The 20035-nt window shown below is 47.2% G+C and overlaps 2 protein-coding genes across 5 annotated transcripts in view; one reads left to right on the top strand and one right to left on the bottom strand.

Moving 5' to 3' along the window:
- Positions 1 to 2154: 2154 nt before the first annotated feature.
- On the bottom strand, positions 2155 to 5894 carry PIGW (phosphatidylinositol glycan anchor biosynthesis class W). Of its 4 annotated transcripts, none has more exons than XM_033183795.1 (2): positions 5757 to 5894; positions 2155 to 3754 (listed from the first exon to the last, which is right to left on the bottom strand). In XM_033183795.1, the coding sequence occupies exons 1-2, from the start codon at positions 5761 to 5763 to the stop codon at positions 2214 to 2216; spliced, it is 1548 nt and encodes a 515-aa protein (XP_033039686.1). In that variant the 5' UTR covers positions 5764 to 5894; the 3' UTR covers positions 2155 to 2213. The 4 variants fall into 4 exon arrangements, with proteins under 4 accessions (XP_033039686.1, XP_033039688.1, XP_033039687.1 ...); XM_033183797.1 differs by lacking the exon at positions 5757 to 5894 and adding an exon at positions 5300 to 5426 and having other exon boundaries at positions 2155 to 3756; XM_033183796.1 differs by lacking the exon at positions 5757 to 5894 and adding an exon at positions 5294 to 5421.
- A 15-nt stretch (positions 5895 to 5909) lies between these two features.
- Positions 5910 to 20035, top strand: part of MYO19 (myosin XIX) — a 43034-nt gene continuing 28908 nt past the window's right edge. The window contains 6 exon segments of the mRNA XM_033183786.1: positions 5910 to 6042; positions 6652 to 6797; positions 8027 to 8181; positions 13456 to 13594; positions 13960 to 14108; positions 16632 to 16745. Coding sequence (XP_033039677.1) covers positions 8170 to 8181; positions 13456 to 13594; positions 13960 to 14108; positions 16632 to 16745 — 414 coding nt within the window. The 5' untranslated portion in view covers positions 5910 to 6042; positions 6652 to 6797; positions 8027 to 8169.

Raw genomic sequence — 20035 nt, 5'->3', positions numbered from 1 at the left:
CTCCCAACTTAGGACTTTTGCTGAGGGAGTCATCCATCTAAAATGTTCTCTGCTGTTTGCCCTCCAACCCCCAGACACGTAAGACTTTATAACTCCTCATCCCACTAATCAGCTGTAGCTCAAAAACATCTGTGGGGAAAACTTGACTCCTTACTAGGTCAGTTCTTGATTTGACACCCTTGACAACCTATACTTTTTCTTCATAACTTAGCATTTTACAGTATAAACATATACTGCCTCAGCCTCCTGAGTAGCTGGGACTACAGGTGCCTGCCACCACACCTGGCTAATTTTTTGTATTTTTTTATGTTTATACAGTAATGTTTATTATGTAATGTTTATACAGTAATGTATGTACATATGGAGGAAACATAATGTCTGTTTCCTCCACTAGATTGCAAGCTCTGAGGTGTCAGGAAATTTGTGCTGCTTCTTAAATCCCTAGCATAGGGCAGGCTAAAAGATGAATTAATCCCAAAGCAAAACTTCTATTGCCTCGTAATTATTATGTGTATAAACTATAATACAACATACAATTCAGTCTATTTTTTTGTAGACAGGGTCTCACTATGCTTCCCAGGATGGTCTTGAACACTTGGGCCCAAGCGATCCTCCCACCTCAGCCTCCAAAATTGCTAGGATTACAGGCGTGAGTCACCATGCCCAGCCTTCTCTCTATTCTTTGGAGCATTTGTCTGACTTCATAGTATATAAGTATCTTATTTATTTTATTTTTAAAACTTTTCTTTTTTTATCCACCCATCTGCACACTGGAGTATTTGATTTTAAACCCTTGCTTCTTAGTCCTAGGTTTTATTCAAATTTAAATTGAGCAATAAAGAAGTATTGACAATCCACAGTTCACACTGAAATGTCAACATAAACATTTCATTTTATATTTATTGTAAAAGCAATATACAATAAAAATACAGAATAGCATAAGGTTACATTAAGGTGGAAAGTAAAAATCTCCCCCCCCAACAGTCTTTCAATGTCACAACTACAAAGTTTCTTTAAAATACTACTTAATACATTCTAACAAGTCACAAGGCTTTGTTTCTTCTTATTTAATACATTCTAACAAGTCACAAGGCTTTGTTTCTTCTTGGTTTTATTGTTGAGATACATTAAAATATTAAGCATGGCCCAGTGTGGTGGCTCACACCTGTAATCTCAGCACTTTGGGAGGCCAAGTTGGGCGTATCACTTGAGTTCAGGAGTTTGAGACCAGCCTGGCCAACACAGCAAAACCCCATCTCTACTAAAAATACAAAAATTAGCTGGGCGTGGTGGTGCACGCCTACAGTCCCAGCTACTCAGGAGGCTGAGGCAGGAGAATTGCTTGAACCAGGGAGGTGGAGGTTGCAGTGAGCTGAGATGGCACTACTATGGCACCACTACAATCTAGCCTGGGCAACAGAGCAAGACTGTGTCTCAAAAAAAATAAATAAATAAAAATAAGCATCCCTACTGTTTAGAGGACTGAAACTCTATTTTGTAATAAAATATGGTTAACACTGTTGCAAAAAGCATGTTTTTTTTTTTTTTTTTTTTTTTTGAGATGGAGTCTCGCTTTGTCACCCAGGCTGGAGTGCAGTGGCGCGATCTCAGCTCACTGCAAGCGCCGCCTCCTGGGTTCACACCATTCTCCTGCCTCAGCCTCCTGAGTAGCTGGGACTACAGGTGCCTGCCACCACACCTGGCTAATTTTTTGTATTTTTTTAGTAAAGACAAGGTTTCACCGTGTTAGCCAGGATGGTCTCGGTCTCCTGACCTGGTGATCCACCTGCCTCGGCCTCCCAAAGTGCTGGGATTATAGGTGTGAGCCACCGCACCCGGCCAAAAAGCACAATTTCTTTACATTTAATATTCCTCATTAAATATTGCCCAAGTACTTATATATCCTACCCCTGCTGATCACCAAAATTGTATAGTCTTTTTTTTTTTTTTTTTTTTTGAGACAGTCTCACTCTGTCGCCCAGGCTGGAGTGCAGTGGCCAGATCTCAGCTCACTGCAAGCTCCGCCTCCCGGGTTCACGCCATTCTCCTGCCTCAGCCTCCCGAGTAGCTGGGACTACAGGCGCCCGCCACCTCGCCCGGCTAGTTTTTTTTTTGTATTTTTTAGTAGAGATGGGGTTTCACAGTGTTAGCCAGGATGGTCTCAATCTCCTGACCTCATGATCCGCCCGTCTCGGCCTCCCAAAGTGCTGGGATTACAGGCTTGAGCCACCGCGCCCGGCCTGTATAGTCTTATCTTGCAAATATAGTACATATACAATTAAACAGTTGGAAAACATATAGAGATTGACCACAAATAAGGCCCACAAGGTACTGCTGTGTAATGTATCTACCATTAGGTTGATCAGGCCAGTTGTTATATTTGACAGCAAGAAAAATACTAACTGTTTTCTGTTGAGAGCTGTGATTAAACAAAGCCTGGGTTCCATTCTTTCAGCTTCAGGGATTAGATATTCTGAATGCTTTTTATTTGTAACAGGTGACTGGATAAGTTTCCAAGAACATGGTACCAGAGCTCCTTTAATTAGAAATTTGGCAAAACTCAAAATTATATCACCCAGTAATAAACTACTAAGAAGGATCAGGCTAGAAGCAACTATCCAAATACAAAAGGCTAAATTTGCCATTCTTCGAGATACTGCTTCTACATTTACTTGAACTACATAAAGAGATATGAAGAGGCTAATAGCTGCCAGTAAAAGAAAACAGGCTACTTTTATCAAGTCTTTGATATGTGATCGGTTCTTATGCACATATAACCCTGTTTGCACACCAGCCATGTGTATTGCCACATACCCCAGGGTAGAGATTATTCCTTCGCGGTTGGCATTTAATAGACCAACCCGTGTGCCACTACCATCAGTGCCATACAATACTAACCCCTTCAGTGAGGTAAAGTCAAGGGCTAGCTGGTATAATACAGTAACGCTGAGGGCAATAATCCAGGACTTATTTAGGGGAAAAATAGTCAAAAGCAGTGGTGTTATCAATTTCACAACTATTATGGTAAAGAAAAAGTTCCAGTGAACTCCATACTCAGTTAAATGTTCCTGATAACCTATTGATTTTATAATGGCTAATCGTCCAATTCCTAGGAAGACTAATGGCCAAACAGAGTACAATGAGTTTATAAAGTAATGCAATTTGGACCCTTCCATACATTTTCTCCTCCTGACCTCTAGACAAACCATTGCAGTCCCAAAAACAAAGCCACCTACTCCAAAATCCATTGCTCCTGTCCCATAGAGCTCAGTTTTGGCAAATCTTCTGGGAAAAAATGGGAAGTCCACAGCCAAAATAGCAATAGCAGTAAATGCACTGGTAATTACACGGAAACAGGAGATGGCTGGAATGTATTCTGATTCTAGACTGATGTTCAAGAATTTTTCAAGGATTTTTTGGAAAGGCAGTCTGGCATAGCAGGTCCTCCTTCGGTATATTTGATAGAACAGCCCTGCCCCAAAGATAATTACGGCAAGAAGCTCAAGGAGGATAAATGAAGCCCAAATGGTCAAAGTGGCTACCATGGGAACTATTAGGACAACAAAGTCAATGAAGAATCTAGTTTTCCAGGTATGTGAGAAAGAGCACAAGTACTGTGAGAAAATGATCAGGAACCCTCTGCACAGGATACAGAATGCAGGAAAGCACAATCCCTCGGTGATTTCCAGCACGGTGGTTCCATTGAGGTTACTAACAAAAGCTTCCTTCATCTGCTTTTGAGACATTTTTCTTCCTGTGAAAACAAGAGCAAAGGAATGGATTTGTGAAAAGCAACATTCTTGTGGAATTAGCATACCTGGCTTAATTTTACTAGATTTCAGAGAAGAACTTTGGGCCCTAATGAGTTCACCTAGGATTTGTGATTCCCCTTCCAAGGATTGTGGGAAGAAGCTTAACACTAATGCATTCGGATAGAAATGTCATACTAATAGTATGAAATTATTGGTTACAAAGCTTCAGCTATTCCCTGTACAAGACAGATTCACAAAGAAAGTGAATTTGGGGCCCGGCACAGTGGCTCACACCTGCAATCCTAGCACTTTGGGAGGCCGAGGTGGGAGGATCACCTGAGGTCAGGAGTTCGAGACTAGCCTGGTCAACATGGCAAAACCCCGTCTCCACTAAAAATACAAAAATTAGCCAGGCATGATGGCACCCGCCTGTGATCCCAGCTACTTGGGAGGCTGAGGCAGGAGAATCGCTTGAACCGGGGATGTGGAGATTGGAGTGAGCCAAGATTGTGCCATTGCACTCCAGGCTAGGCCACAGAGTGAGACTCCGTCTCAAAAAAAAAAAAAAAAAAGGAAAAGAAAAGAAAGTGAATTTGGGATATAAACTCTGATAATGGCATCATAGGCAGATTGGAATTTCTATTATGGAGCACAGTACATACCATGAAGATTCTTTGATGAAAATTGAATAGACTTTACTAATGACTTTAAAGCAAATTCAAAGGCTAGGGGCCAAGTACATTTTGAAGTTGGGGGCTTTGGTTCCAGTTCAGAGCCTCTCTAAACCTACTGCCTCGGTATAAAACGTGACCCCTGCAGTAATTTCTGGATCCCCAGGCTGCTCCTTCCCTCATTTACAGACAGCTACGTTTTCAGGTTAGGATGGAAGTAGGTACGATGGGTGCAATTAAAAATGGATGTATAGGACATACTAGTGTTAGCTGCTCTTTTATTAAGGGCTGCAAAACACCTCTGAATGCCACACATAATTGTCTGAAAAACGGCATACTGGAAGAACACAAGTGTTGGTCAAACATGAACCTAGAGCTTCTCAGTGTAACATGAACTGAATAAGTAAGTGAATGCATGCATGCATTATGGCCTGTCTGCAACCTGCGACAATACCTCACAGTTGACCATTAAAAATTATGGTCAAATCAGTGGACCATTAAAAATAAAAGTCCTAGCTGAGAGCAGTGGCTCATGCCTGTAATCCTAGCGCTTTGGGAGGAGACAGGATCGCTTGAGGCCAGGAGTGAAGAAAAAGAAAAATTTAAAATTAGCTGAGCGTGGTGGTGCGCGCCTGTAATCCCAGCCACTCACCAGGCTGAGGCGGGAAGATCGCTTGAGCTCAGAGGTTGAAGGCTGCAGTGAGCCGAGATCGCGCCACTGCACTCCTACCTGGGCGACAGAGCGAGACTCCGTCTCTTAAACAATAAACATAAAAAGTCTTTTTCCTGACAGACGCCCGACCTAGCCGCTCCCTGCCCGTATACCTCACGTGCTCCAATTGGGGCCGGCGCCCCCAGCAAAGGGTCTACCTGGACAGGGCCGCCGGACTCGCGCGGCAACCGCCAAACCACGCGGGGACCAGCAGCTTCCGCCGACGCGGGCAGCTTGCACTTCCGGGCCAGCCGGTTCCGCGCGCCTCCGCCCATGATGGCGCTCGTCCCAGTGTCCCGTGGGCTACCCGCTTCTGTCCTTATGTCCTTTGGGCTGGTGCAGGCCAGATCTTCTAGGGCTGTAGCCCTGAGAGGAGCGCCTGGAGAGGAAACGGCGAGCCATGCACCTCACGCGGCCCCTCAGACCTCACGGTGAGGCCCTATCGGGGTACTGGGGTCCGCGGGACCCGCACAAGACTCTGCCGGGGCGACCTCTACTGAAAGACCCCCAGCCCTGGGGACGCCCGAAGGCCCAGGAAACTGTGCTTCCGCGCTTCTCCCCCAGAACGTGGGAAGCTGCCGCTTTACCCTCATTTTACCCCTGGGACGCAAAACATCTCACCGTCCATGGAACCCGCAAGCCCGACCCGGCGTCCTGGCCAAGCCCCGCGCGGCGAGTGCGCGCCCCGCCCCTGGGGAGGAGCCGGCCGACCCCCGGCCACTTAGCTAGAGCCGCAGGCGACGGGGTGCGGTGCGGCGGTCCCAGCTGCCTCTCCTCACTGCTTGCTCATGCTCCTCCTCTTTTCTCCCGTCCCCGTGTTCTTCCCGCCGCCTGACCTAGCCCGCCCGCCTTTCCAGTCTGGCCGGGCGGGGCCTTAATAAGCACGGCGGCTCGGGCCGTGGGACCGGTGAGTGTCACCCCGAGCCCAATCTGAAGCCCTTCGCGACTGGGCATCTCCACCTCTCCTTCCAAAGCGCCGTTTCCCTTCTTTCCTCCCTTTTCCTTTTGACCGTCTTGTGCCTCACGAGGGGGTAGCCCAGCTCTTGGCTCTTGCTTGAAACAGCCTTTCTTGATCACCCTCCACCTTTCCACCTGGCCGGCAGGGGGCGGCCTGGGTGGGGAGAGGGTACTTGCTCCACTCTTCGCCCAGCTCAGGACCCCGGGAGGGCGCGGCTGGTCCCGGGAGGCGTCAGGGCAGCTGCGCCCTTGGCTGGGGTCACGTCCACCTTCCTGGGAAGGACATACTCTCCCCGTGCCAGGTGCTTCCGGAACGGCATCCCAGCCCTGGGGTTGGCGGCAGGTCGCCCGGACCAGGAGTCCCCGGTTCCCCCCCGGGAACCTGGGGGCGGAGCCAGCTGGTCTCACGAGACCCTTACCCAGACTCTCAGCGTCTGCCCACCCACTGTCCTCCATGCCTAGAAAGAAACACGCTGAGAAGGAGGGACTGGTGATCAGGTTGCCACTTGCCTTGATTCGATGTTCCATTTACTCATTATCTTCTCCCTTCTGCCCACAGTGGTCACACCTTTTCCAGAAATTTTTGACTGGTAACCGGGAAACCGACTGGAGCTGGGAGAACTGCAGAAAACTGCTCTAATCTCACTTGACTCCAGCTGGGAGATGATACTGCATCGTGATAACATTTGCAAAGCTCTCTCACAGGTATTAGCCCCTTTGATCCTTCATTTAGCCCTGTGAGATTTGGATATTATCACTCCGTTTTATAAACGAGGAAACAGAGTAAGGCTTAGACAGTTCTTGGGTTCAAACCCCAAACCTGTTGTGCTGCGCCTCTGGACCTATTGCTTCAGATGAGTTCCCAGTTGAAAGAGCTTTGTTCTCTGGAGCCCTCTGCATGGCTGTCCCTTGGATGGGGTACAGTCAGTGTCCAGGGTCAGTGTGTCCAGCACAGTCCTGATGCCTGTTTCCACCTGAATTGTCCTTTTTCCAGCTTCTATGGAAGTCCCTATCCCTGGGTTTTTTAAAGACTTGATGTGTTCAGAGCCTCAAGAAAGTCTCCACCAGCGTTAATCCATTGCAGGCACGCCTCACCCTCAGCCTCATCTCTCCTTGCTAGGGGTGGCGCCAAGGCCTAGAAAATTGCAAGTCTGAGGGTCCCTTAACCATTCTTCAAAGATGGGCTTAGGCCCAGCCTCACAACACCCCACCTCCCAGATGGATTCAGCTCCCTGAAATCCTCACCTTCTCGAGGTTGACACTGGACTGTTCACCTGATTAGTGATCCCAAATGGATCTTCAGCCCTTAGTGGTAGTGCTAACAGTGTTTATCTTCTGAGTGAATACTCAGATTCGTACTTTGTGTGGTGCTGTCAAACCATGACCTCATTGACCTTCACAACCACTCCTGTGAGGCAGATTTAACTGTCCCCATTTTCAAGGTAAGAAATGAAGGCAGGTGATATGGCTGACCCAGGATCACACACCCAGTGAGTGGTTGAACTGTGATTTCCCTACCACACCACACCTTTCCTGGAGCAGCAAGAGATGACTCCAGCCTCCCCTCCCCACCAACAACTGGCTACACAGAACTAGGATATTTCTGTCTAGTGTAGAAGATAGGGCACAAGGTTTCTCTGTTTCCCCAGTGTCTTATTCCTCCTCCACGGCATGCTGACCCAGAGGATTTGCAGCCCCACCCAAACCCAAAGCCTAACCCTGTAATAAAACTGGCCCGGGGAGCTCCTTAGGCTCTCATAAAAGTTTCCCCTGTCTCCTAATTGGCAAGGGAAAGGACAGACTCACTCTCTGCCCGGGCCTGCCTTGCATCTCATTTTGGTTGTTCCTACTAGTTTGGAAGAATAGGAGTGAGTGAGTCACCCCAGAAAAGCCCTCACCTGTGTGTGGTCGTTGTCTTCTCTGTCGTGCCACAGGCTCTGGAGTGACTCGTGTGAGATTCCTCCAGAACTGAGCCCTTTGTTGGAACCATACCCCAGCCCATGGTCCCATGACTCGGTGGATAGTACTCCTTGTACCTCCTGCAACCCAGAACCCTGGCTGACCACTTCGAAGGAGGATGCTCCAGCAGGTAAAATCTCAACCTTAGATAACCCAGGCCCTCAAGCACCTGCAGCATCTTTTGCTAGCCCTAACCTAGAAGGAAGGGAAAGCCCCCTTAAAGGTCTTTCTTTTCTTTCCTCAAATTGTCTCTCCAATGCCTTTTACTCATCATCAAGAAACTCTTCCTGATACCTAATTTGAATCTGTCTTGTGGTTTTTAGCTCCTTTCTTTGGGATAGGTAAGGTGGGATGGGTAAGGGAATCCTTAGGGCACTTTGGGGATTCTACAGAGGAAGTCCTGAGAGATGTCCCTGCCACCCTGAATTGTTGAGGCATAGTAGAAGCTTGGGGCTTCCAAGAGGATGTGTTCCTTTTTTTTTTTTTTGAGACAGAGTCTCACTCTGTCGCCCAGGCTGGAGTGCAGTGGCCAGATCTCAGCTCACTGCAAACTCCACCTCCCAGGTTCACAACATTCTCCTGCCTCAGCCTCCCGAGTAGCCGGGACTACAGGCGCCCGCCACCTCGCCCGGCTAGTTTTTTGTATTTTTTTTAGTAGAGATGGGGTTTCACTGCATTAGCCAGGATGGTCTCGATCTCCTGACCTTGTGATCCACCCGTCTGGGCCTCCCAAAGTGCAGAGATTACAGGCTTGAGCCACCACGCCCGGCCGAGGATGTGTTCCTTGAAGCTGAGCCTTAAAGAACATGAAAGAATTAGCCACGTGGAGAAGGAAAAAAGCACTCCAGGCAAAGAGGTCAGCCTGTGCAGAAATGTAGGAGACTATGAGGAAATATAGAAGGATTCTGATGAGTGGATCATGGGTGCATGATCCCCATGTCTCTGCCTCTCTGAAAAGGCTACTGTTGCCCCAGGCCTGTAGGATTCCAAATCACCCTTTACAGTGGAGCTCTATCTCATACCCATATCATCCTTCATGTGTAGCTCCTGGTCCCGAGAGAGTGCCCATACATATTTGCTGAATTTTTATTTTACCAAGTGTTGCCAGGCACTGGGCTGAGGCAGGTGTTGAGGGTGGTGCTTGCCCTCAAGGAGCTCAGAGTCTAGTGGAGTTTGGTAGGTAAGTGTCTGAACTCAGCAAGATAGCAGCTAGGTGTGGGGCCTGCCAGCCTCGAGGGAGCTATAGTAGACACTGCCACTTGACCTTCCAGCCATATGGCTCCTGGAACAGGTTTGAAGGTAAGAAGCGGGCAAAACAATTGACTGCTCTGGGCATTTTTATTGCTTATTTTTAACTTTTTTTTCCTCTCATTAAAAAAGCAGTAATGTTCACCATAACCATACTAGCTACTTCTCTGTGTTGAGCCCTTATTATGTAATAGGCATTATGCTAAGCATTTGTATGTGTGATTTTGTATAATCCTCACAACCTCTCCATGAGAAAGATACAGTACTATATATACATATATAGTGCTGTTATTTCCACATTTTGGAGATAAGGCTCCAAGAGGTTAAGTGGCTTATTCAGGGTCACATTGATTATCAGAAATTTGGAAAATATGCCCGGCCACCACACCCAGCCTAAAAGTGGCTCTTCTAATTAGGCAATAATACGTGAAGGACCTTAAAACTATGCATGCATAGTTTAAGATTTAAACTTAAGCCTGCAATCCTGCTTCTCAAAAATGATCTGCATAAAGGACATAAGAACATCAGTGTATATAAAGCCATTTATAATTGTAAAAGAATTGAAAAAAACTACAATATCTAAACAGTAGACTGCTTAAAGTATATCAGTACAATGGAATAAAGCAAGTTTCACAAAAATATAATACTTTTCAATGTTTTTAAAATATGTATTTAGAGAAGAAAACGTATGATATTCTCTAAAATATTGGTTATTTCTGGGTAGTATGATTATGGATTTTTATGCTCCTTTTGCTTTTCTCTATTTTCCTTTTTTTTTTTTTTTGAAATGGAATCTCGCTCTGTCTCCCAGGCTGGAGTGTAGTGGCGTAATCTCGGCTCACTGGGAGCTCCACCTCCCAGGTTCATGCCATGCCATTCTCCTGCCTCAGCCTCCCGAGTAGCTGGGACTACAGGAGCCAAGCACCTCGCCTGGCGAATTTTTTGTATTTTTAGTAGAGACACGGTTTCACCATGTTAGCCAGGATGGTCTCGATCTCCTGACCTCGTGATCCGCCCACCTCGGTCTCCCAAAGTCTTAGGATTACAGGCATGAGCCACCGCGCCTGGCCTCCAAATTTTTTTTAACAATTTTTTTCTTTTTTTAATTTTAGAGATGGGATCTCACTCTGTTGACAAGGCTGGTCTCAAACTCCTGACCTCAGGTGATCTGCCTGCCTCAGCCTCCCAAAGTGCTTTTACAGGAGTGAGCCACCGCATCCAGTCATGAGACCGTGTCTCTTAAATAAATAAATAATAAGGCCGGGCACGGTGGCTCATACCTGTAATCCCAATACTTTGGGAGGCTGAGACGAGCAGATCACCAGAGGCCAGGAGTTCGAGACCAGTCTTGCCAACACGGCGAAACCTCATTTCTACTCAGCCAGGTATGGTGGTGCATGCCTGTAATGCCAGCTACTTGAGTGGTTGAGGCATGAGAATCACTTGAACCTGGGAAGCAAAGGTTGCAGTGAGCCGAGATTGTGCCACTCGCACTCCAGCCTGGGCAATAGAGTGAGACGCTGTGTCAAGAAAAAAAAAAAAAAAATACAAAAGCCGCTTTTAGAAGAAGAATAGCTAACCCTTTTTGGTAGATTCCAGTTGGCCTTTCTAAATCCTTCATGTGTTTATGTGCTTATGAGTATCTATGAGGTAGGTACCATTATCCCATTTTACAGATAAGAACTTTAAAAAATTATTTAGAGACAGGGTCTCACTTTGTCTCCCAGTGCAGTGGCATCACCGTGGCTCACTGCAGCCTCAACCTCCTGGGCTGAAGCAACCCTCCTGTCTCTGCCTCTAGAGTAGCTGGGGTTACAGGCACATACCACCACGCCCAGCTAATTTTTAAATATTTTTTATAGAGACAGGGTCGCCTTGGCTTCCCTAAGTGCTGGGATTACAGGCTTGAGCCACTATGGCCAGCTGGAAATTTTTCTATTTTTATTTATTTATTTATTTATTTTTTGAGACGGAGTCTTGCTCTGTTGCCCAGGCTGGAGTGCAGTGGCGCGATCTCCACTCACTGCAAGCTCCGCCTCCCGGGTTCACGCCATTCTCCTGCCTCAGCCTCCCAAGTAACTGGGACTACAGGCGCCTGTCACCACACTCGGCTAACTTTTTTCTATTTTTTAGTAGAGACAGGGTTTCACCATGTTAGCCAGGATAGTCTCGATCTCCTGACCTTGTGATCCGCCTGCCTTGGCCTCCCAAAGTGCTGGGATTACATGCATGAGCCACTGCTCCCAGCCATTTTTATTTTTTACTTTAGAGACAAGGTCTTGCTCTGTTGCCCAGGCTGGAGTGCAGTGGTACGATCATAACTCATTGCAGCCTCGAACTTTTAGGCCCAAGTGGTTCTTCTGCCTCAGCCTCCCAAGTAGCTGGGATTACAGGGACCAGACGAGGAGAATTGAGGCACAAAGAGATTAAGAAATTAACATAAGAGTATATAACTGTAAGAGGTAGAATCAGGATTCAAACTCAGACAACTAGCTTTCAAGTCCGGGTACCTGATCACTATACTCAGATGCCTCTCTGGTTGGATCAGAACTCTTCATAAATTGTGTCTGTGTTTGTGAGTGATTTGTGTGGTGGTGTTTTTTTTTTCCTTCATTAAAGCAGAGGGATATGCATAGATCTAACTGTGCTCTGACCTCAGCAGTTACCCTGGAGGTCAAGAGCCTACCTTGTACATTATAGTGGGCCCAAAGTTCAGAGAACAGGCAGTGGTTTTGGAAGAAATGCATTACTGGGCCTCTTGGAGGAAACTTGCCACCATGGCTTATTTCCCTGAGAGGTTTGAAATTTTAGGCTCAACCTTCTCATTGGAAATCCACCTGCTGTATCACAGACCTCTTCCTTCAAAAGCACATTTCAGCAAGATTCCTGTCTTCAACTCCCACTCTATCTTTCTTGCATCCCCAAAGGAGACAGTAGGAGAAATGGGACTACGGGAGGAAGTGGAGGGATGATACATGTGGAAAGGGTTGGCATCAAGGATGGACAAAGGAAGATAGGGTGACTCATGCCTCTAGTCCCAGCTACTCAGGAAACTGAGGCAGAAGGATCACTTGAGCTCAGGAGTTGGAGGTGCAGTTAGCTATTATCACGCCACTGCACTCCAGCTTGGGTAGCAGAGCGAGACTCTGTCTCTTAAAAAAGAAAGAAAGCAAGAAAAAAAAAGATAGGCGAGGGAGAAGGGACCTGTTCCCTTGGTGCCTGTTCTTGACCTCAGACAGCCTTCTGAGCCAGGCTTTCTCTCCAGCAGACCCAGGCCAAGGGAACCAATTCATTAGCCAGCCTAAATTTAAGCCATGAAAGGCAGGTGATGAAGACATGGGGCTACCTCTCTGGGAAGGTACAGCTGTTTTACATCAAAAGCTGAACTGTCTCTTCCCAAAAAGGCCTAACCCATGGTTCTTTTCCTTTGCAACATTCCTATAGCAGCTTTTTGGGCCCCACCCCTGCCAGGCCCAGTAAGGCTAGGAGCCTGGAAGTGGATTTGGCCGGAGCTCTTGGCAGAAGAGATAGCGTTTGTTGAGTACATGCTGTATGTCAGGTACTGACTAAAGGCTTTGTATATCTCTTCTTTTCTTCCCAATAACCCTGTCAGTTGAGCTTATTTTCCTTTATTTACAAATAAAGAAGCTATGACTCAAAGAGAGTAACTTAGACCCAGGCTTACAGGGCTAGTAAGAGGCAGAACTGAAATTTAAACCCAACCAGACTATGATACCAGTCTCCTTCTACTATACAGGTTCCCACCCTCCTTCTGTAGCTGCCAGCTGTTCTGAATACCAGCTCTCATGGCCTTCATGGTTGTTCTTTTTTTTTTTTTTTTTTTTTTTTTTGAGATGGAGTCTTGCTCTATCGCCCAGGCTGGAGTGCAGTAGCACAATCTCAGCTCATTGCAAGCTCCGTCTCCTGGGTTCATGCCATTCTGCATCAGCCTCCCGAGTAGCTGGGACTACAGGTGCCCGCCACCACGGCCGGCTAATTTTTTGTATTTTTTTTAGTAGAGACGGGGTTTCACCATGTTAGCCAGGATGGTCTCGATCTCCTGACCTCATGACCCACCCACTGTGACCTCCTAAAGTGCTGGGATTATAGGCATGAGCCACCTCACCCGGCCTCACCTTCATGTTATCTCTTCCAGGTCAATGGCCACAATCTGGGGTCTGATGGCCAAGCCAGGGAATACCTCAGAGAAGACCTGCAGGAGTTCCTGGATGGGGAGGTCCTGCTGTACCAGCTGGATGACCTCACCAGGGTGAATCCTGTGACGCTAGAGACAGGTATGGGCCTCCCGTTCCTCAAGAGTACCATCTCCAGGAGGTTGGAGGTGCAATGAGAGTAGTCAGCACAGTTTCTCCAGGTCAGACGGAGGTCGGCAGGACTCCTGATCTGGAGCCAGGCGGGCTGCTCCAGACCTCTGCCCGAGGGAGCATGGGTAGCTGCACCTGGGCTCACCAGGGCGTGCTTTGCTTCAGATTTGGAGCTTATCTTAATTAGATCTTTTATCTGTTCTTCAGGGAGCTGTTGGGATTTAATGATTCTTGGCTAATTGCAGAAAGAGGGCTGTTAGTTAACCAGATGTGTGTCTGTGTGTGTGGTTTGTCTATATTTGAGCCAGAGTTTGCTAAAGGCATCTCTGCCTCAGTCCTCAGGTGCCTTCAGGCCCGGTACATGGCAGACAGATTCTACACCAATGCTGGCTGCACTCTGGTAGCTCTGAACCCCTTCAAGCCCATTCCTCAGCTCTACTCGCCCGAGCTAATGAGAGAGTACCATGCTGCGCCTCAGCCCCAGGTAAGGCTCTGCCGCTTCCTGTGGCCTCAGGGCTCCTCTGCCTCCCCCTAAACCTCTTTTCAGTTTCCTTGTCCTTATTCATCTGTTCACCAGCCATGTGGTCATTCAGAGTCTGCTAGTGCCATGGCCTGCCCAATAGGAGCTGGCAGAATTTTGAACTGTAAAGGACTACAGGACAGACGGTACAAAGTGGAGAATAAATAAATATTTGTTTAACTGAGTTTCTTATGTCTCTAAAATAGAGATTTAAGAGAAAGGATTTTTTTTCTCTTATTTGCGGTTTTATTAATAGGAAAGGATTGATAAAGGTATTATGTATTTGTGTATTTAACCAACTGCCTTTTTAAAATTATTTATTTATTTATTTATTTTTTTTTTTTTTGAGACGGAGTCTTGCTTTGTCGCCTGGGCTGGAGTACAGTGGCCAGATCTCAGCTCACTGCAACCTCCGCCTCCCAGGTTCACGCCATTCTCCTGCCTCAGCCTCCCGAGTAGCTGGGACCACAGGCGCCCGCCACCTCGCCCGGCTAATTTTTTGTATTTTTAGTAGAAATGGGGTTTCACCGTGTTAGCCAGGATGGTCTCGATCTCCTGACCTCGTGATCCGCCCGTCTCGGCCTCCCAAAGTGCTGGGATTACAGGCTTGAGCCACCGCGCCCGGCCTATTTATTTATTTTGAGATGGAGTTTCACTCTTGTTGCCCAGGCTGGAGTGCAGTGGCGTGATCTGGGCTCACCCAACCTCTGCCTCCTGAGTTCAAGCAATTCTCCTGCTTCGGTCTCCTGAGTAGCTGGGATTACAGGCATATGCCACCACGCCCGGCTAATTTTGTATTTTTAGTAGAGATAGGGTTTCTCCATATTGGTCAGGCTGGTCTCCAACTCCTGACCTCAGGTGATCCGCCCACCTCGGCCTCCTGAAGTGCTGGAATTACGGGTGTGAGCCACCACGCCCAGCCCTGTTTATTTTGAGACTGAGTCTCTCCCTGTCACCCAGGCTGGAGTGCAGTAGTGTGATCTCGACTCACCACAACCTCCGCCTCCAGGGTTCAAGTGATTCTTGTGCCTCAGCCTCCCAAGTAGCTGGGACTGCAGGCACCCACCACCATGCCCAGCTAATTTTTGTATTTTTAGTAGAGATGGGATTTCACCATGTTGGCCAGGCTGGTCTCGAACTCCTGACCTCAAGTGATCCACCTGCCGTAGCCTCCCAAAGTGCTGAGATTATAGGCATGAACCACCAAGTCCAGCAAAACTACCTTTTTTAGAAAAGAATGAAATTATACACGATAGGGATTGCCCTGGAAAATTCAGCATATGTTTATCTCTACTGAGGAAAGTAATTTATTCTTCTACTGAGAAAAGGATAAATTATTTGGGGTGGGCTGCTGGAGGTACAGACAGATAATGAGCTTGTTGGTGTAAAAGTGCATGATGCATTCAGGGAGAGGTGAGAGAAAACTTGCTGGCAGGAGGGAGGTCTTCGGGGCAAGAGGGAGTAGATGAGAGCAGGAAGATGAGAAAGCCAGGGCTGTTTGTGAAGAGTCTGAAGCACTATAGCAGGCAGAGAGAATCTGCAGAGCGTCTTCATCCATGTAGAGGTGGGTCTGGGAATAGAACCCACTAGATGAATAATTACTCTGGGAGTTGGGTTCAAGAAGGTGAGACAGGAGGCAGAGACAACAGTTGGAGGCTTTGTATCCCTCCAGGTGATAGGTGGCTGGGGCAAGGGCAGGTGTAGAGAGGAATGGCTCTGACACCATATGGAACTGTTGCCTTCTCCCTCAGCAAGCTGTGGGTAAGTGATCACTGCTGGCTGGGCTAGCTAGGCATTGTGTAGATGGCCTGTCCCTCCAGACATTCATTCATGGTGAAGTATCCAGTTGGAATCCAGGGGAAGTCTGTCCTGTGAGCCCTGTCTGTTGTCTGCCCTGCCTCCTCAAAGGTAAAAGCCAACTCGTAGTCCCCTCTGTTTCCTCAGCATCTAGGTTGATTGATGCCTACCTAGTACATTGAAGACAGCTAATAGTTGTTGACGAAAAGAAGAACAGTGGCTTTGGAATTTAAATCACATGGATATATTTACTTGCTGAGTGGCCTTGAAAGGTTATTTAACTCCTGTGAACCTCACATTCCTCATCTATAAAATAGGGTTATATTTCCAATTAGTGGACAGACTTCTTAGGCAGTAGTTTGTAAGAACTTTGCAAATTGCAAATTATAATAATATGAAGTAACAGGAAGAAGGATAAGACAATTAAAGCAAGATAAAAGGGGAGTATAAAGTATTAATGTCATAAACTGGTCAAGGCTAGCACTGCTTCTAGGCTGAGAGAAGATGAGTAGGTAAAGCCAACATAGGGGTCCTAAAGTTGGGCCTAACACTGTGACATCCAGAGAATTTTTCTGAAGGAAGCATCCAACCACTGCTATTGGCAGCCTCCCCTTCTCAGTCATCACTGGCTCAGTCATCATTGAAAAGCAGGCATTCCCTCACATGACCTTTCACTCCTTGATGTTCCAGAAACTGAAGCCCCATGTGTTCACTGTGGGTGAACAGACCTACAGGAATGTCAAGAGCCTGATTGAACCAGTCAACCAGTCCATTGTTGTCAGTGGAGAGAGTGGCGCTGGAAAGGTAGGAAGACGTCTTTCCTGTCCTGTCAACTCATGATGGGCTGGGTGGGCAGGAAGGCAGGGGTCATTTCTTGTCCTCCCTTGTGGAGTTGTTTGCTGCCTAATCATTTCCAGATAGGCTAGCTGAAGCTGGGGTTGGTGCACAATGGTGGACTAGCAGTGGGCCGGAAGTTAAGAGACAGGATTCTGATCCAGGCTCTACTGCTAGCTCTGCCATCACCCTGGGTGAAATAGGAATGAAGCTTCCTTTCTAAGCCTTACTTTCTCATCGAAAGTCTCTCCCAGCTCTGATACCACTGGAAACAAAAGTCAGCTGCTGGGGATTCCAACATAGTGGTTAAGAGCGCATCAGAAAAGTACTTAGCTTCTGCAAAGCTCTCAGTTCTTCCACTTGTAAAATGGAAGGGAAGGGAGGACCAACACCTGACTCATAGGACTTCTGTGAGAGTTAAATGAGTCACTGTACATATGGCACCTGGTGGCATGCTTGGCATGTGGCAATGCTCCTCCAAAGTAGCTGGGGTTCTTGTGGGAAAGGGTTTATTGGAGTAGACCACCTGAACCCTCTGGGTTGCCCATGGTGGCAAGAGCAGTGCATTGGGCCAGGTGTTAGAGGGGACAGAAGCTCCTGGTATGGCCACGTGGCCTCCTAGGTAGCAGAATCACAACAGGTGAGACAGGATGTTGCACACAGATGAATAAGGAGTTACACAGCTGGTCAAAGGAGACTATTGGCCAAGGCCTTGCCACCTTCTTGACAAGCCTCACCCAGCTGCCTCGCCCTTTCCACAACATTTTTACCTTCATGAGGAACTCTTTGGACCATAAATTCCTCCTGTCTTCACTCACATATGAGAATTGCTGAACACAGAACTTGCGAGGTTCTAGGCTTCTGGCTGGGCACTGAGGGGTGGCAGGGGGAGGAACAGAGATGAAAAATGCAACATGTAGTTTTCAGGGGGCACTTAGTCCCCTGAGAGAGACAGACAAGGAAACAAAGACAGTAAGTTGCAGGGATGAGGTCTTGGACTTGGGTTAGGAGGGGATCTCTAGGAGCTGTATCAAGGTTGCTAGTGAAGTGGCTGATGCCTTCTCAACAAAGCCTTCTTCCCCTAGAATTGCTCTGGGGAACTGAAGCTGAACCTGGCCCAAGACTCATCCAACCAGAGAGTTTGGTAACCCTTTATTGAGCAGCCACTGTAGCCCTGGGCTGGCCCTGGTTTATTTTCAAAAATTTATTTTTAATAAATAGTAATGTAGTTACATAGTTCAAAAAATCAAGCAATACTGCAAGGCTGATAAAGAAAAACAGCAAACCTGCTCCTTATATCTCAACCTTGTTCTGTCTCTCCAGATGCAGTTACTTGCACATCTTTTATCAGTTTATTTGGGTGTTTCCATCTGTATTTTTAAACTATTGCTTATATTGTTACTGACTTTTTGGTTTTGGACCTTATCTGTTCACTTCCTACTTTGATGAGGATTTAACCCTTATTTCCCTGCCCTCAAAATACATATTCTGTATATAATTATTTCATAATTTTTAATTAAGTTAATAAGCAGTATTTACATGGTTATGGTCGTGTATATTCACAGCAGAGCCATATAATATACTATATATTTTGTATAATTTTTGTTTTCCCTCTTTAGTTTAACAGTGGTGTACAAAAACTAAACCAGTGGAAAAAGTGGGGCAAGTGAAATAAATAATAAATAATTGCCCTGTTTTTTCACTTGTTTAGTTTTTATATACCATTATTAACTCATTACTAGACTTGTCACCAAATCTGGAAAACACCTGTCAAACTGGCAAGCGAATCAGGTTCTTCCACTGGAGATGCCCTTCCTAGAGTTCTCAGACCACATCTTTTCTTCTGTCTGGATTGGTGGCTACTGAGGGCTGCCGCCACACAGCTGTTGCATGGAAGCGTCTTTGCCTCTGCACATCCCGATTCCCATCTGTCCTAGGATAAATCTCCCATGGCAGGAGCTCATGGCTTTCTTTTTATTTTTATTTATTTATTTATTTATTTATTTTGAGAAGGAGTCTGGCTCTGTCACCCAGGCTGGAGTGCAGTGGCTGGGTCTCAGCTCACTGCAAGCTCTGCCTCCTGGGTTCCCGCCATTTTCTTGCCTCAGCCTCCCGAGTAGCTGGGACTACAGGCGCCGGCCACCTTGCCCGGCTAGTTTTTTGTATTTTTTTAGTAGAGACGGGGTTTCACCGTGTTAGCCAGGATGGTTTCGATCTCCTGACCTCGTGATCCACCCGTCTCGGCCTCCCAAAGTGCTGGGATTACAGGCTTGAGCCACCGCGCCCGGCCTTTTATTTTGTTTTTGTTTTTTGTTTTTTTTTGAGACAGGGTCTCTGTCACCCAGGCTGGAGTGCGGCAGCACAATCTCAGCCCACTGCAACCTTCGCCTTCCCAGTTCCAATGATTCTCATGCCTCAGTCTCCCGAGTAGCTAGGATTTTAGGTGCATAGCACCACAGCCAGCAAATTTTTTTTTTTTGAGACAGAGTCTCGCTCTGTCGCCCAGGCTGGAGTACAGTGGCGTGATCTTGGCTCACTATAAGCCCCGCCTCCCAGGTTCATGCCATTCTCCTGCCTCAGCCTCCTGAGTAGCTGGGACTACAGGTGCCCGCCATCACACCTGGCAAATTTTTTGTATTTTTAGTAGAAACAGGGTTTCACCGTAGTAGCCAGGATGGTCTCGATCTCCTGACCTCGTGATCCGCTCGCCTTGGCCTCCCAAAGTGCTAGGATTACAGGCGTGAGCCACCACGCCCAATCTGCTAATTTTTATATTTTTAGTAGAGACGGAGTTTCGCCATGTTGGCCAGGCTGGTCTTGAACTCCTGGCCTCAAGTGATCTTCCCGCTTCGGCCTCCCAAAGTGCTGGGTTTATGGGCATGAGCCACCACACCTAGTCACCATGGCTTTCTTTTTCTTCATTTACTGCCTTGTTTTGTTTTTATGAACCATATTCTTTTTTTTTTTTGAGACCGAGTCTCGCACTGTTGCCTAGGCTGGAGTGCAGTGGTGTGATCTCGGCTCAATGCAGCCTCCGCCTCCTGGTTTCAAGCAGTTCTCTGCCTCAGCCTCCTCCCAAGTAACTGGGATTATAGGCGCCTGACACCATGCCTGGCTAATTTTTGTATTTTTAGTAGAGACAGGGTTTCACTATCTTGGCCAGGCTGGTCTTGAACTCCTGACCTCATGATCTACCCGCCTCGGCCTCCCAAAGTGCTGGGATCACAGGCGTGAGCCATTGTGCCCGGCCAAACCATATT

Source organism: Trachypithecus francoisi, unplaced genomic scaffold (genome assembly GCF_009764315.1).
Source record: "Trachypithecus francoisi isolate TF-2019V2 unplaced genomic scaffold, Tfra_2.0 Lachesis_group20, whole genome shotgun sequence".
Lineage (NCBI taxonomy): Eukaryota > Metazoa > Chordata > Mammalia > Primates > Cercopithecidae > Trachypithecus > Trachypithecus francoisi.
The sequence above is the reverse complement of the archived record's forward strand: the minus strand, read 5'-3'. Positions and strand labels throughout refer to the sequence as shown.